Genomic DNA, 17055 nt, shown 5'->3' with positions numbered 1-17055 from the left:
GACAGTGCGGGGCGGGGAGGTGGAGGGCTCCCACGCTGCGGTGCTGGACGGTGCGGGGTGGGGAGGTGGAGGGCTCCGACGCTCTGGTGCTGGACAGTGCGGGGCGGGGAGGTGGAGGGCTCCCACGCTGCGGTGCTAGACAGTGCGGGGCGGGGAGGTGGAGGGCAGCCTCGGCGGGGAAGGAGAGAGTTAAGAGCTACCTAGAAAAACTAGATGTGCACAAATCCCCGGGTCTGGATTCAACGCACCCCAGGTACTGAGGGAATTGGCAGAGGTCGTTGCCGAGCCTTTGGCCATTATCTTTGAGGACTCTCAGAGAGGGGGAGAGATCCCAGATGGTTGGAAAAAGGCAAATGTGGCGCCCATCTTTAAAGAAGGAAAGAAGGAGAATCCAGGGAGCTCTAGACCAGTCACAGCCTCACCTCAGTCCCTGGGGAAATCATGGAGGGGATCCTCAAGGAATCCATTTTGGAGCACTTGGAAGAGGGGAAAGTGATCAAAAGTAGCCAACATGGATTCACCAGGGCAAGTCCTGCCTGACCAATCTGATCAGCTTCTATGACGAGGTAACAAGCTCTGAGGACATGGGGAAGTCAGTGGATGTGATACACCTCGACTTCAGCAAGGCTTTTGATACGGTCTCCCACAACATTCTTGCCCATAAGTTAAGGAAATATGGATTGGATCCGTGGACTGTAAGATGGTAGAAAGCTGGCTTGATGGTCGGGCCCAACGGGTAGCGGTCAATGGCTCAATAGCTGGATGTTGGTCTGTTTCAAGCAGAGTGGCTGCAAGGCTCAGTTCTGGGGCCGGTGTGGTTCAACATCTTTATTAATGACCTGGACGAGGGACTGGGTTGCACCCTCAGCAAGTTTGCAGATGACACTTAGCTAGGGGGAGAGGTAGATTCGTTGAAGGGTAGAGAGAGAATCCAGAGGGACCTGGATAAATTGGAGGACTGGGCCAAAAGAAATTTGATGCAGTTCAACAAGGAGAAGTGTAGAGTCCCGCACCTGGGGCGGAAGAATCCCAAGTATTGTTATAGGCTGGGGACCTAGGGGTTGTGGTGGATGAAAGGCTGGATATGAGTAAACAGTGGGCCCTTGTCGCCAAGAAGGCTAACGGCATATTGGGGTGCATCAGGAGGAGCATTTGGAGCTGATCTAGAGAAGTGGTTGTTACCCTCTATTCGGCACTGGTGAGGTCTCATCTGGAATATTGTGTCCAGTTCTGGGCCCAGCAGTATAGAAAAGATGTGGATGTGCTGGAGTGGATTCAGCGGAGGGCAACAAATGATTAAGGGGCTGGAGCACAAGACCTATGAGGAGAGGCTGAGGGATTTGGGCTTGTTTAGTTCATGGAAGAGAAGCCTGAGGGGTGATTTAATAGCAGCCTTCAACTTCCTGAAGGGGAGCTCTAAAGAGGCTGGAGAGAGGCGGTTCCCAGTGGTGACGGGCGGCAGAACAAGGAGCGATGGTCTGAAGTTGAAGAGTGGGAGTTGTAGGTTGGATATTGGGAAAATCTGCTTCCCCGGGCGGGTGGGGAAGCACGGGAATGCGTTGCCTAGAGGGTTGGTGGGTTCTCCATCCCTGGAGGTTGTTAAGTGCCGGCTGGACACGGTCCTGGCTGGGATGACTTAGTGGGGGTTGGTCCTGCTGGGGGCAGGGGGCTGGACTTGATGAGCTCCCGAGGTCCCTTCCAGCCCCAGGAGTCTCTGATTCTGTGAACTTCACCGGTCCCTCCCCCATCTCCCAAGCCCGGGGTGCAGTGAGCCCCTTTAAACATGCACCTCCCCTCTGCGTGGGTAGCGAGAGCAGCTCTTTGCCAGTGTGACTGTAGTGCCAAGGGACCACCTGGCCGAGCAGAGCGGCTTTTGGGGAGCAGTCAGCTTTGATCTTTCTCCTGCTAGTGATCAGTCAATGCTCTGGCAGTGGGAGCCTCATGGCTGAGGCTGTTTCAACCTCCAAGTGCCGGTTGCCCTGTCGAGCGAGTCCATTAATCAAGCTGTAGAACCCTGCATAGGTAAGTGCCAGGCTGGGGTGCAAGGGACGCGCAGGGCTGCCGAGGGGAGGGAGGCAGGGAAGGGAAGCTGCTCCTCTGACTGGTCCCCTTCAGGCCAAGCCCTTCCACAGTTGGCCGGTGCTGCGGCTGCGCTGCTGCGCCTCCCTCTTCGATGTGCGGGAGACCACCAGGGACTGAGCTGACCTCGCGCCGTGCGTGTCTCTGCTCGGAGGCAGGTCCTGGCCATGGCAGAAGAGTCGGCTCGGGTGGGCAAGCGAGCGGGCTCCTGGCGCCAAAGCACTTCATTCCACAGGAGTCACCCACCCAGTGGGCCTGCAAGCCACTTGCTTCCTTGCGCCACGTGCCTGTCTCCCCGGTGCCCTATGAGCCGCTGGGAAAAGCGAAGCCGCGGGTGTGGGGTGCCCTGTACCAGGTCTGCCCCGGCTCCGTCCAGCTGGGGCAGTGGTGGGAAGGGGGCCAGGAGGCGGAGGTCGGAGCAGGATGCAGCGTGAAGTTGGGAGCCCCCCGAAGGACAGAGAGGTGATGTTCCGGCTGTGGGTGCGCAAGGATCTGAGGGTCCTTGGCGAGCAAGGGCAGCTTCCCTGGGCGCCCAGAGCAGGCCTGACCCGTCCCCGGCCGGCGTGACGCACAGTGCGCCGTGCACGGCTGTGGACCGAGGGAAGGAGGCTGGGTCTGGGGGTGCGGCGCTAGTTTGACAATGCAGTTCAGGCCTCGCTCCCCGTGTGACCCTCAGTTCCCTCTCTGTAAAATGGGGGCAGTCCCCTGTCCCTCCCCGGTATTAGGTCTTCGGAGGTGTCCACAGCTGCCAGGCCCAGGGCAGGGGCCGCGTGGTGGACTAACTTGTCCAGGGAGATTTTTCTTTACCCCCCTCCCCCTTAGGCAACGAGCGTCTTATGCCCTGAATTCTGAGGGTGCTAATTGTCCTTCTGGGACCCCTGTCGCTCTGGTTGGCTGCGTCCTGGTCTCAGCCGAGTGCTGCTGGGCTTGTGCTTGCAGTTAACGTTCCCTCCAGTTGTTTAGACCCGGGGTGGAATAACATTTGGTACATGCGCCGAGGCTTGGGCAGGGGTGCACCCCCAGAAGAAACACATGCGACCAGCGGCGGGTGGCTGCGGGGCTCTGGTTGCAGGGCTGGCGTGTGGTGGTGCCTGCCACAGACCGAGCGCACGCTGAAAGGAAATGCACTCCTGCGCCGGGGTTTAAAGGAGCTGCCCGGTGGGGCTCAGGGACGGCTGTTCTGCAAATCCCTGGGACCCCAGAGAGTTCTTCATTTGGGTGGGAGGTGCCGCGGGAGCGGCGGCGCCAGATTCTGGGACGCTGCTGAAGGGACGTGAAGTATCGAAGGGCATTTTAAAGGTGAGCGGGACCCTTTTAATCATGTCAGCTTCCTGGCTTGCTGCCTCCGTGCGGGTGCAGAACTCCTCCTGGGGTCGTTCTGGGCCTCTGCTTCCACCTGGCGGTGGCGCTGAGGTCAGGAGACCTCCGGCAACTCCCAGGCGAGGAGCTCGGGCTCTTTGAGTTGCCGGCCAGGAAGCCTGCTGGGCCTAGCCGGGAGGCACAGGCTGCAGCCGTCCACGCGGATTCAGCCCACGTGTTTCGTAGCTGGGGACACGCACCTGTGTGCGGAGGAGGAGAAGGGGTTTACCTGCACCTCGGTTATTTGCACTTACGCATCGTCTCTGTTCCCGCTGGTTTTACTGTGGCTGACGTCGGGTCTCAGCCTCTCCGGTTCCCTCCAGGGGATCCCAGGCCTGTGCTCGCAAACGGCAGTGGCGCTACCATGACCCTGTGCCGTAGTGGGCCCACGGAACGTGGCTGCGTGTGAACCCGTGCGGCGTCACCGGCGTCTGCAGAGAGCTCGGAGAGGCAGGACCTGCCCTCGTCCTCTCCTTTGGAGCCTGCGGCCCTGGGCGTGCATTTCCCCAGCATGGAGCCATCCAGGCCTTCTGCCCCGGCCGTTGTCGGAGAGCTGCCACCCAACGCCTGCCTCGTCTTCTCTCTCTGCCCCGCTGGGGCCTGCCTGGGGCGGTCCAGCTCTGCTCCTAACGGGGTGGAGCCTGGCAGCAAGGGCGGGAGCTGGTGCGGGTTTTCGTCCGCCCGGAGGGAGGAACGGGGAGAATTGGTCTTTAAAAAGCCTCTTCCTCGGGACGGTTGTGTGCTTGGCGGAACAGGAAGCAAATCCACTGCTGAGAGCTGGGCGTAATTCCCTGCTGTGGGCAGTGGGGAGAGCAGAGGGCAGCCGGGGCCCAGGAGGGAGGTCCGCGCAGGGACCTTACGCAGGGGAGGGAGAACCCGGCTTGCAGTCTGGTGCAGGGGCTGAAACGGGGGGGGTCCATCAGCCAGCTTCGGTCTTCCCCCTGCCCGGCCCAGGTGGTGGGGAGGATGTGCTGAGCTCGGTTACCTGGGCAACCTCGTTAGTGCCTGCAGCAGTGGGCAGGGTCCCCATAGCTACGCACCACAGAGCAAGGCAGGCCGGCCCCGTCCTCACTGTGCATGGCTGCGTGCCCAGGGCCCGCACAGGCGGAGAGGAGCCCAGGGCTCTGGCTCTGCCCCACGTGCGAGCTGCAGCCGTGGGTGGGGCCATGGGGCTCTGCCTGGGCTCGGAGCGCGCTAGGAAGGGTGTAGGCGGCTGGGCTTCGGTGCGTCGCCTGGAGTGCAGCTCGGCGGTGCGGCCTGGTGGGTGGAGCACGGGGCTGGGACTCCGTTTCTGCCATTGGCCTGCTGGGTGGCCGTAGGCGAGTTACTTCCCCCTCTGTGCCTGCTGGGGAGCCGTGCGAGAGCCCGTCGTGCGCGTGGTACGGATCGAGCAGCAGCCGTGTGAGCCGCAGGCTGAAGGAGCTGCTCTTCCTTCCTGGGGCTGGGGCTGGGGCTGGGCCGGGGCGCGTGTCCCCGGGCAGGGCGCAGGGCTGTCCGAAGCGAGGCAGCCGCCTTATCTCCCCTCCGGCTGCGTGGCTGCTCTCAGTGCCCGGGTTGCTCCCCTTAGGCAGGGCGTGCGCCCTGGCCACCACGGTGCTCTGGGAGGTCCGACCCAGCCTGGCCGCTCGGCAGGAACCTGGCTGTGTCCTGGGCTGGAGCAGTTCCTGGGGCGCGGGCCCTTGCGCCCGGGCTGGAGGGGAGGGGAGGGGATGGGCTTCTCTTTCCTACCGGGTAGCAAAGTGGGACGGGAGGCGCTTCCCCAGCCCCCTCGCTGAGCCTCAGCGGCTTCTTCCGAGAGAATCCGAGTGCCCCCGCGGGCGCAGGCGCGTGCTGGAGGCCTGCCTTGTTAGTGGGCCGCGTGCCCCCCGCCTTCCCTGCGCCCAGCCTGGACCCCCTGGTCCCCAAAGAGCGTCTGCAGTGATCAGCGTGCAGCTGTACCCAGCGGTGGCACCTGCCGGCAGCTGGTGCAGCCTGGAGAGCGTCTGCCCGTCTCAGCAGCTTAGTGAGACCCTTCCTGGCGGCTGCGAGGGCTGCGGACGTTTTCTGCTGGTGCGCGGCGGCTCTTCCTTTCGCTCACTTGCGCGTGGCCTTTGGTGGCTGAGGGGGCCTCTGAGCAGAGAGCGGCTGGGGTGGGGCGTGTGGATGAGACCCCTCTGCTAGGTGGCTGCTGGCGTCGGTGGCTCTCCAATCCGTCTCGGTGCCGCTTCTGCACTTACGCCCCCAGGCTGTCTGGCTCGTGGAGTTACCGGAGGCTGCAGGGGAGAAGGCCCTGGGTGGGGACTTTGCCAAGCCAACACGGGCAGGAGGGGCTCGTGCCAGGCATTGAACGGGAGCCTTGGGCACCCCCAGGGGAGGGGCCGGCCCTCCTGCCCGTGCAGGTCCCACTGAGGTGTAGCAGGTTACGCGGTGCATGGGGTGAGCGCCGCAGTGGTCTGACCAAAGCCTTCCTGCCCTGCTCTGCCAGACCGACCCGCCAAAGCCAACCTGCGCCTGTCCCCCCCGGGAGCGGTGCCTGCTAATTACCAGCTGCAGTTCTGGCTCTGCGTCCCTAGAGCCCCGGGCACGGGCTCTGCGTGCGGGTGTCCCCTCCGCCTGCCGGGCTGGAGACGGGCTCAGCAGGCTGGCAGTGGCTTGGCCCGGCTCCGAACTGCGCTCTACGGCCAGGAGGAGGGTCGCCACCCCCAGCAGAGGGGTCGCTGGACTCCCTGGTGAGAGCCTCTGGGGACGGCTGAGTTTTTTGGGGGGCTCTGAACAGACTCTTCAGAAGACACGCGTAGCAGCAACTCACTGCCCACCCGGCAGGCCATGCCTGAGCCCCCTCGCGCATCAGGGCTGCTCGCCCTCGCGCCGGGGTGATGTGCGCCCCCGGCAGCGCCCTGGAACCAAGCCCTGAAAGAAAGCTCGGCTCCTTCGGCGTCCGTCCCTGTGACGGGGTGGGCGGCTGGAGAAGCAGCTCGTGGCAGTGGGTTGTCGGAGGCCGAGGAGGGAGACGCTGGCGCCTGGGGTGACGTGGCGGGAGCCGGTCAGTTGTGCCACAGGAGGCTCAAAGTGCTCTGATCTCCAGCTCACAGGTCAAAGCCCCGGCCCTGATCTCCGCAGCAAGCGAGCGCGCGACTGCCTGGTCAGGGCCTGAGTGCCTGCTGGGTGCGGACGCTTCTTCCCCTGTGACCAGCTGGCTGGGCTCCTGGCCTGGGCCCGCTCGCAGTGGGGAGGGGCGTGTGGCTTGCGCGTCTTCTCTGCTGGTGGGCTCGAGCTCCCTGTGCCGGGGGTTGCCGGCAGGGCCTCGCTTACAAGGGAGCAGCGTTACCGTCCGCGGCCCTGGCTGTGCAGACGAGTGTTCGCTGCTCCCCAGGAGTCTCCGCTTGGCTCCAGCGCTCACATGGCGTGTTTCACCCGAGCTCCTTTTCACGGGGCAGCATCCCGCCCTGTCCTGCGGAGGCTGTTGACGTGTAGCTGAGCCCTGCCCTGAGCCCAGCCGGCGCTGCTAACAGCCAGCGCTCTCCGCGCAGCCCGGCCGGGAGCCCGGGGGCGACGGGGTTTGCTGCTGGCTGTAAATCACTCGCTGCCGGAGAGCAAAGCCGAGCGGGGCTGCGGGGACTTGGGGGGCTCTCAGCATCGCTGACGGGCGAGCCCGATCCCGCTTCCAGGCAGGGCAGTACCCCAAAGCCAGGACCAAGCTGGGCCCCCGCTGAGCTGCCTTAGCCAGCAGCCCGAGGGGTGCCACCGGCCCGCCGAGGCCAGCTGAACGCTTTCCGGGCCTGCAGTGCCTGGGGCAGGAGGGGCCTGAGCAGCTGTGCCACTGGAGAGCCGGCTCGGGGGGCCCCAAAACTGGACACAGTACTCCCAGATGTGGGCTCACCAGGGCCGAGCAGAGGGGAATAGGAACTTGTCTAGACCTGCTGGCAGTGCTCCTCCTAATGCACCTCGATACGCCGTTAGCCTCCCTGGCTCCCAGGGCGCACTGTTAACTGACATCCAGCCTCTCACCCGCTGCAAGCCCCACGGGCTCCTCCTCTGCTGCACTGCTACCCAGTGCCCGGGATTCTTCCGTCCCAAGTGCAGGCTGTATCCCAGCGCCCTGCTGTCGAGCGGCAATGGCCAGTTGTCACACGGCGGGGGATCCCCAGGCCCTGCACCCTGTCCGCAGGCAGGGCTGACTCTCACTCCGCGGGGAACACGGGGGGGTTATGGGGCGACAGGGACCCAGCATGGAACAGACTGCTCGGCACAGAACCCAGAAGCCGTCAGTACCATCCGTCCTGGGGAGAAGGGGGCCAGAGCCGGCGGCCTGGCCCTGCCCACTGCTTCCCCAGCTCGCTGAAAGTCCCCTGCTCCCAGCTGCCCAGTTCCAATGCCAGCCACCAAGCCCCTCCTCCCGCCTGCTTCCTGCACAGAAGGTGTCCCCTCGCTCGCTGCACTCCCGCCCCCCAAGTCTCCGGTTATGAAGGGCATCGGCCCTTGTACTGCAGAAACGATCACTCCCGTCACCGGCGCGCCATCGATGTCCTACCTGGGGAAACTGAGGCACACACCCGGGGTGGCCACAGGACAGTAGGAAACAGGTGCCACGTAAGGAAGGGACTAACCCCCCGCGTCCCCACCAGTGGTGCCCTGCAGCTCACGGCGTCTCTGTCTCCTTTCTCTGCAGGTGCAGGAGAGTCTGGGAAGAGCACCATCGTGAAGCAGATGAAGTAAGCAACCCTTACCCTAACCCTAACCCTGCGCCTGTTCCTCAATTTCCGTAGCTGCCCCCCCAGGGCTGGGGCTGGGGCCGGGGCCGGGGCTGGGGCTGGGCGCGCTGGCTTCGCGGGGCGGGGCTGCAGCGGGCCTCCCTGGGGTAGCCGCGTCCCAGGAGAAGCCTGCTCTCTGTCGCTCTTTTCCATAACCCTGGCCGCCGGCAGCTGGCCGCCCGTGCAAAGCCAGCACAGCCCCGCAGGGCAGCGGACCCCACACCCTTCAGAGTCCACGACAGGTGCGGGCGGCTCCCCAGGCTAGAGGATTTGCAAAGCCAGTTTTGGATGAAAAGCTCCTGCCGTAGCCGTGCGCTGGGGCTGGGCACACCGCTGACTCCCGCTGGCACGAGCACCCAGCGTGCGACCGGCCAAGCGGAGTTTGCCCTGTCGGGCAGCCTGGGCCGAAGGCTGCTGCAGAGGAAGGGCTGCGGCGGGAGAGCAGGAGCGCGGCCCAGGGCCGAGCGGCTGACTCCCCACCGAGCGTTCCCCAGGCGAATGAGGCGAGGGCCGGTTTCCTGCCTGGCTGGAGAGGAGAAGCTCTCCCGCAGCCGGAGAGGAAGGTCGGTCCTCTGCCTGAGCCGTTTGACTGGGAAGTTTGCCAGCGTGGCCGGAGTGACCTGGGCAGATCGCCGAGTCGCTCTGCTGCAGTTTCCCACCTGTAAAACGACCCTCCTCTTCCGCCGGAGCTGGCGAGCGCGTGGCCGTGCCGCAGCCAGCGCAGCGGGGACCTGACTTGGGTTGGGGTTGAGCGGCTGCTGAGAGCAGTCGGACCCAGTGGGTTACATTGGCTGTGCCGGAGCCTCTCGCGGGTGATCCCCTGTGGCTGGGGAGGCAGCACCACAGATTTTTCTGCTCGATTAAGGGGGTGGAGCTGAGTGCCACAAAGCTGGTTTAGCGAGTCCATACAGTGCTGCAGAGTCGGGCTGTTTCGGGCCCCGCGTGCTGGGGAGGAACAGGTTGGCTGCATTGATTCTGGCACAGCCGGGCTTGGGGAAGTTAATGGCAGGGAGCGAACTGCTGCGTGGGCGGGCGGGCGCTGCTGCTGCAGGTGGAATTGATCAGCATCTGGTTAAGTTGGCTGTTGCTGCGCTGGTTCGTCATTTCACTGGCAGAGGAGCAGCTTTCGGTCCTGGTGTCAGGCAAGTGCAGAAGCAGAGCCTGGCTCGCAAACCCAAGCTGCTGCAATGTGCTGTCCTGGCTCCGGGCTCCCCGGGAGTCCAAGGGCTTGTGATCACTCCCCTCCCTTTCTTGCACTGACTAATTCTTCTTGCCACGTGAGCTAGTGGCAGGCTGAAGAGCCACGGCTCTAGGTGTGGCTGGGGGAGGACAGGTTCTCCTTCAGGTCTGCTCCCACCTCCGCAGCTGACTGAGCCTTACCGGAGCGGTGGTCCGTTCGCTGCTGCTGGGCTCACGCCAGCCAGGGATTCTGGAACTGAAGCAGCTGCTCGAGGTGGTTGCTGTGGAACTGGGAGGCTGAGGTCTGGGCGTGGCCGGGCGTGGGAGCGGGGAGGAAGGAACGCTCCCCGTTTTCGCAGTGAGGAGCTGATGCCGATCCCTCTCCTGGTGGTGGTGGAGTGGGGGACCCGTGTGGGGGCCAGGAGCTCCGGCTGGGTCTTGGGGACAGCATTAGGTGACTGTGAAAGCGAAGTCCGGGGCGTTGCTCGGCGGGAAGCTTTTCAGCTGCCTCGACTGAGGGTCCATCGCAGCCAGAATCCAGCAAACCTCGGAGTGCGGGGCTCCCCCTCACGCACCGTCTCGGCATAATCAGCCCTGTCCAGCTCCTGGGCCGCGGCTGTTGCGTGAGGGACCCCTCCCCTGGGACTGCTGCCTGTCCTCTGGAGAGGGAGCTGCTGTGTGGGGGAAGCTTCTGCTGGGGCCGGGCCAGCACCGCGCGGGTCTGACGGTGCCTCTCCCCCGGCAGGATTATCCATGAGGATGGCTACTCGGAGGAGGAGTGCCGGCAGTACAAAGCTGTGGTGTACAGCAACACCATCCAGTCCATCATGGCCATCATCAAAGCCATGGGCAACCTGCAGATCGACTTCGGAGACCCTGCGAGAGCGGTGAGTTGCCCTCCTCTGGACTGCTAGCCCTGCGCTCCTCCGCCTGCTGCGGCGCTGGAGGAGCCGCGGTTCGCCCTGGGGCGCAGGGAGCAGCTGTGTCCTGGAAGGGTCGGCACCCGGCTGCCGAGAGGTTGCAGGTTTTGTCAGAGCTGTGCTGCTGCTGCGTGGGAGAGGCATGACTGACAGCTGCAGCCCGCCCCGAGGCCTCCGGGACTACGTTCGACCCGGGGGCTCCAGGCATGGGCCTAGGCGCTGCGCTGCAGACAGGCAGAAGCTGGCTCAGCTCCCCGCTGCGCCCTGTGGGACTTGCCACCCGCCCGGCTGGACGGGGAGAGGAGAAAGGACTCGTGAGAGGCACAAAACGCTGAACGTCTGCCTGGTTCTTCTGACTTCAGAGCTGTGTCGATAGGTGCCCCCCAGCAGTCCCTGCCACAAGACAGCCAGGCGTTTGCTGCCTCGGCGATTTGAGCAGAACTCGTGCGGGGAATTGCCGCGGTTGGGACAGCTTCCGTGTGCCGGGCCTCCCCGTGGCCAGGCCACGAGGTTCCAGGGGCCCTGAGAGCCACTCGGCTGCAGAGCTCCCCGGCCTCCTTCAGGCGTGAGAGAGGGGGCTGCTGCTTTCCCACACCGGCTTGGTACGGCCCGGGCTCTGCTCAGGTTTCTTATACCCCGGGAAGTGCCGCCCCCCTGGGGGCAAGAGGGGCGGGGCTGCCTTTTCTCCTGCCTGGGGCATGGGGGCATCAAACCTGACCTGACCCGACCCGACAAACTACCCCACCGGCGTGAAGCTCAACCTCCTGCCCCAGTCACTCCTCAGCTGGGGGGCCGTCACTGTGTGGGAGCCCCTGCACCTGCCACTGCCCAACGCCCAGCCCTCTGCCTCTGGACCAGCCGTCCGCCACTGAGCTCCCTGCGCTCAGCCCCCTCCCCGATGCGCCCCAAACTCCGCACCATTGTGCTCCAGACACCCACGGCACCCAGGCCGCTCCTGCTGAGAGCCTGCACCCGGCGCCTGCCCTCCGCTGAGCTGCAGCCACCTTTGCTTCAGAGCCTGTCCGAGCGCCAGCGCCCCTACACCTGGGAATGCCGCCCCAGCGAGCCCCTGTGCATGGAGCTCTCCTCTCCCCGCCTGAGCAACCTGCACCCAGAACCCTCCCACCCCACGCCTGGCACAGAAGGGCGCGGCCTAGAGCATTTGGGGCAAACGCAGGCCTTGCCCGGTGTCAGGGTGGGGGGCGTGGGGCTGGGGAGGCTGCAGGGAGCTCTCTCCCCGGCATGCACCCCACGGCCGTGCTGGAGCGTCGCCGGTCACGCACTGACAGACCCGTGCAGAGCTTTGCAGTGCGGCGTGTGCCGACCTGGCGCAGGTTTGGTGCAGAATGCTCTCTGGTGTGTCCCAGGCAAGCCAAGCTCTGTCCACAAGCAGGCGGTGCCTGGGGCGGGCGAGCCCCTGCTGCAGCATGCGTCCCCCTTCCTTGGCTGCCCTGCCCAGCCGGCGGCAAACCCTCACCGGTGCGGTGCTGTGGGTTAAAATTCAGGCTGGAGAGAGGCTCCGTCTGGCCGAGGAAGCTGGTCCCCCCCCGGGCCACGCCAGCCAGCAGCAGAGAACACGACTGCAGCAGCTTGAAGCCGAACACTTGGCTGTTCGTGGCCACGTGCCGCTCCAGAGGGCTGAACCTGTCAGGCCCCCCGCTGGCTCCGTGCCACTGGCTGGCTGCACCCGGGGCTGGCCACCAGCCTGGGCTGGGAGCCGAGGCCGTGCTGGGAAGCGCCAGCGCGAGGCCATTGTCTGCAAGCCACAGAGTGCTGATGTGGCAGAGCCGCTGGGCGTTCTCAGCAGCCAGATGAGCGGGGCTCTGCTGGAGGCTGCTCCCCGGGGGGCTGTCTGGAGGGAAGAGCTGCAAATGCTGAGGCAAAGGAATCTGCTGTGCCCCGGTCTCCCTCCCTCCCACTTACCAGCAGGGAGCGCTCGCCTGGCCTTCCTCTGCCCCCTCCGCATGCCGGCCGGGGCAGCCAGCTTCCGTGGGCGCTCGCTGCGTGACTGCCCTGGGCACCCCCCAGGGTGTGACAGCGCATGAGAGCGGCCACGCTGGGTCAGAGCGAAGGGCTGGCGAGCCCAGGCCCTGTTGTCCAACAGTGACCAGCGCCAGGTGCCCCGGGGAGAGTGAACGGAACAGGGACACGCCCAGTGACCGTGACGTGCCCCGTCACCCATTCCCAGCTTCCAGCAAGCAGAGGCTGGGGGCACATCCCTGTCCAGCCTGGCTCATGGCTGTCGATGGACCTCACCGCCAGGAGCCTCCTCCGGCCAGGAGTGGTGCAGGCCGGCCGTGCGCTGGGGGGGCGGGGGGGGGGGATCCTTCCTTTTGCTTGTGTGAAACCTGCTGCCCATTCACTTCATGCCTAGTTCTTGGGCTAGGAGGAGGGGTAAATAAAGCGCTTCCTTGTTCACTTTCTCTACGCCAGCCGTGGTTTTCTGGCCCTCTGTCCTGCCCCCTTGGTTGTCTTCTGGCCAAGCTAAACAGTCGTCCTCTTAATATCTCCTCTTACGATATCATTCGTGATGCTCTTTTCGGAACCTTTTCCAGTTCCGGTGTGGCATGTGCCCAGTTAAGTGTGAGAGAAGCTTTTCCTTCCCCCTTGTGTGCTGCCCCGACTAATTGTTTGGGTGGGGTGGTCGGTGTCCCCTGGCTGATAAAAGGTTCCACACCCCTGAGCTGTGGCTGATGATTTTGTTCTTTATACTATAGTTTCAACCTGTTTGCCTGGTACTGAAATTAGACGTACCAGCCTGTAATTGCCAGGATCGCCTCTGGAGCCTTTTAAGAACTGGCATCACGTTACCTACCGTTTCCAGTCATTTGGTACAGAGGCTGATTTAAACGAGTTAGTGGTTCTGACACTTACACTTGAGTTCCTTCTGAGCTCCTGAGTGAATGCCAACTGGTCCTGGTGGCTTGTTACCATTCAGTTGTATCAGCTTGTTCCAAAACCACCTCTAATGACCCCTCTGCCTGGGACAGTTCCACCCAGAAGAGAATGGCTCAGGTTGGGTACCTGTCATGTCTTCAGCCAGAAAGACGCAGACAAAGAACATAAGAACGGCTATACTGGGTCAGACCAAAGGTCCATCTAGCCCAGTATCCTTCTGCCAACAGTAGCCAATGCCTGGTGCCCCAGAGGAGGTGAACCGAAGACAATGATCAAGCGATTTGTCTCCTGCCATCCATCTCCCGCCTTCGACAAAAGGCTAGGGACACCATACCTTACCCCTTGCTCATAGCCATTTATGGACCTAACCTCCAAATATTTATCAAGCTCTTTTTTAAACTCTGTTAGAGTCCTGCCGTTCACAGCATCCTCTGGTAAGGAGTTCCACAGGTTGACTGTGCGCTGTGTGAAGAAAAACTTTCTTTTATTAGTTTTGAACCTGCTACCCATTAATTTCATTTGGTGTCCTCTAGTTCTTATATTATGGGAACAAGTAAATAATTTTCCAATATTCACTTTCTCCACACCATTCATGATTTTATATACGTCTATCGTATCGCCCCTCAGTCTTCTCTCTTCTAGACGGAAAAGTCCCAGTCTCTCTAGCCTCTCCTCATACGGGACCCGTTCCAAACCCTTAATCATTCTAGTTGCCCTTTTCTGAACCTTTTCTAATGCCAATATATCTTTTTTGAGGTGAGGAGACCACATCTGCAGGCAGTACTCAAGATGTGGGTATACCATAGTTTTATATAGGGAAAGTAAGATATTCTTCGTCTTATTTTCTATCCCTTTTTTAATTATTCCTAACATCCTATTTGCTTTACTGACTGCTGCTGCACACTGCGTGGATGTTTTCTGAGAACTATCCACTATAATTCCAAGATCCCTTTCCTGATCTGTTGCAGCTAAATTTGCCCTAAATTTGCTTGTTTTGTTTCTCCACAGTGGCTTCGAGTGCTCCTTAAGCACCTTGATCATCCAGTGACATCACTAGTTGTGTAGCGAGCATCCTGCTGCCAATGTGCTTTTAGGTTTTTTTGTGATTCCTTTTGAGTGTTTGACTCACTGCTCTGTTTTTGGCCTTCCCAATTATGTGTTCACGCTGGAAAAGGCGCCTTTTTTGCCTCTTGCTGTTTCTTTCTCTGTGTTGCTCAGCCATGGTGGCACTTTTCTCCTTCTCTTCCTCTGTTTTCCAACTTGGGGTGTAGGTTTCATTGAGGCGCTGTTCTGGGGTCTTTGACACACTTCCTGGCTGCTTGCAGGGATTTCACTCTGGGCGCTGTGCCTTTATGTTTCTGTTCAGCTCACTTCCTCATTTGTGCATAGTTCCCCCTTTCCGAAAGGAAACGCTTCCGTGTCGGGCTGCTGCAGTGGCTTACCCAGCCCGGGGGGTTGCATTTAATTCATTCCCTGCTTCCACGTGGGCCAGCTGTAGTCACCTCTCGGCCCAGCCCCTGTGCTCCACTTTGGACTACATCCAGAATTGCCTCTGCTCCTGTGGGCTCCAGAAGCAGCCATTTAAGGTGTCAAGAAGTTTCCCTCTGCATCCCGTCCCAGCCACTGAGAGGATCGTTGTTGTGTTATTTTGATAGCCTCTCTAACCTCCCTGGCGCTGTCCTGGCCAGGTGGTCGGGGATGGGTCCCCGCTACGATGCGTCAGCCCTGTTGGCCGAGCATGGGATGACTATCCGTGGAGGGCGTCTGGTGCAGTTTGGTTGGTTTAAGGTTTTTGCTTCATTTGATGCCAGGCGTCCCACCAGCCCAACCTGTGCCGGCCCAGCCGATGGGTGTTGTACCCTGGTCCGGCTGGCCCCTTGGTTGTCCTCCTTCCACGCGGTCTCTGGATGGCACGAGCACATCGCTCAGTGCGAGGTGCTCCGGCTCACCCCGCCCACTGTGTCGCCTGCCAGCCTTGGCGTGGCCCTTGGCGGCTGCCTGCCGTTCCAGCGGGCGTCGCGACGCCGGTGGCAATGGAATCCGGCTTCGTGGCTGGGGAGCCCGGGCTGGAGGCTGGCAGAGGAGCTGGACTCCTGCGTCCCGGCTTCCTGAGAAGGAAGGGCGTGTGGGAGCAGTGGGCAGTGTGCGCGCCCGAGCCCGTCACAGCCCCCCAGTTCCGCCTCTAGAGCTGGAGGGCCCCGGGCTCGCCTGCCAGGCGCCCTTCCTACCGGAAGCCTGGGGGGCTGTGACCGGCCTGAGCCACTGAAGCAGCAGAGGGCCCCCCATGGGCGGCAGCAGCTGTTGGATTCTCCCCGGGTGTGTCCCAGCGCCTTAGTGCTGCTCGGTGACGGGGGAACCGGCCACGCCAAATGCCCCCTCCCCACCAAGCAACGGAGCTGTCCCGCCGCGTCTTCGGAGGGCTCCCGCCTGGCACTCACGCTCCACCTCGTCTCGAGTGCCCGGCCGGCACTCGATCCTGTCACCAGCTCCCTCCGGAGCGGCACCGGTGAGGGTGCAGCAGAGACCTGCACGAGGCAGCGGTTCCCGATCGGTGCCGTCAGCTTACAGGCCAGTCCGCCTTGCGTCTGCCTGGCACCCGGGGCTGAGCACCCCGTGAGGAGCCAGGGCTGCCTGTTAGTTTGAACGGACGCCCAGTCTGTTTGCTGGGCTCGGTGCACGGCAGGGACAGAGCGCCGGGCTGTGGCGCGTTCCGGTGCCCGCGTGCAGCGCCTGGCGATGGAGGTGGAGCGGGCTTGGCTTTCCTGCACCACAGCCGCCGGAGCAGCTGCTGCTCGGGGGCTTCGCTGACGTGTGTGGTTTGCTGTTCCCTGCAGGATGACGCCCGCCAGTTGTTCGCGCTCTCCTGCGCGGCGGAGGAGCAGGGAACCATGCCCGAGGACCTTGCCAACGTGATTCGGAGGCTGTGGGCTGACAACGGCGTCCAGGCCTGCTTCAACCGCTCCCGAGAGTACCAGCTGAACGACTCTGCTGCCTAGTGAGTACCTCACCCGGAGGGGCACGGAGCCCAGCTGCACCACGCGATGGAGCCTGGCTCCTGCACGTGGGTCGTTTGCGCACAGAGCGGGATGTTTGCACGAGCAATGAGTGTGCACGTGCAGTTATGAGCACGAGGGGTAGGGGTAGGTTTGCAGTCTCGGTTGTTGTGGTGCGGTTTGGGGTCCCCAGGCCCTGCGCCCCGTCCCAGGCAGGAGTGACTCTCACTCGGCAGGAGAGCAGCGGGTTTATGAGCCGACAGGACACAGCGTCGTACAGAGGGGTCAGTGCAGCCGGCAGAGACAGCCAGTCCCATCCACGCTGCGGGGAGGAGGCCCCGAGGGGCTCCTGGAGCCGCGGCCCTGCCCCCCTCCTTGGTCTCTCTCTCCCTCAGCCCAACTCCCAGTTCCAGTTCAAACCCCTCAGGCTCCACCTCCCCTTTTGTCTGCAGCTCAGAGGTGTCACCTGGTCGCCGGGGTACCCCCAGCAGGAGCCCCCCACCCTGTGTCAGACAGACAGACAGAGACAGACACTCTACATCACAGTTGCTCCCTTTGGCGTGATGTCAGTCTGTGTGGCGGTTGCCAGGCCGTGCTGGGCACGGTGAATGCGCCCTTGGCGCAGGCTCTGGGGCTTCCCCTCTCGGTCTTGGTCCTGGGGCCCAGCGGGCGCAATGGCGGGGAAGGAGGAGAACCCACACTGCAGAGCAGTGCTAGCGGCAGCCGAGCCCGTCTCTCCCCCCGGCCCTGGCGCTGGGCGAGGGGACTGGAGCCCGTCTCTCCCCCCGGCCCCGGCGCCGGCCCCTGCGGGGTTGCTGCTGGATTTGGCTCCCCCCGCTCTAGCTGTCTTGCCTGCAGAGCTCATGCCAAGGCTCTGCCGCTAACAGGAGGCCCGGG

The 17055-nt window shown here is 63.0% G+C and overlaps 1 protein-coding gene across 1 annotated transcript in view; it reads left to right on the top strand.

Moving 5' to 3' along the window:
- GNAI2 (G protein subunit alpha i2) overlaps positions 1 to 17055 on the top strand; it is an 82567-nt gene that overhangs the window by 53419 nt on the left and 12093 nt on the right. Inside the window, exons 2-4 of the mRNA XM_075004935.1 lie at positions 8087 to 8129; positions 10093 to 10234; positions 16000 to 16160. Of these exons, the coding sequence (XP_074861036.1) occupies positions 8087 to 8129; positions 10093 to 10234; positions 16000 to 16160 (346 nt within the window). The remainder of the gene's footprint in view (positions 1 to 8086; positions 8130 to 10092; positions 10235 to 15999; positions 16161 to 17055) is intronic.

The sequence above is a fragment of the Carettochelys insculpta genome, chromosome 11 (assembly GCF_033958435.1).
Source record: "Carettochelys insculpta isolate YL-2023 chromosome 11, ASM3395843v1, whole genome shotgun sequence".
NCBI classification, from domain to species: domain Eukaryota; kingdom Metazoa; phylum Chordata; order Testudines; family Carettochelyidae; genus Carettochelys; species Carettochelys insculpta.
This window is presented reverse-complemented; position numbering and strand designations above follow the sequence as displayed.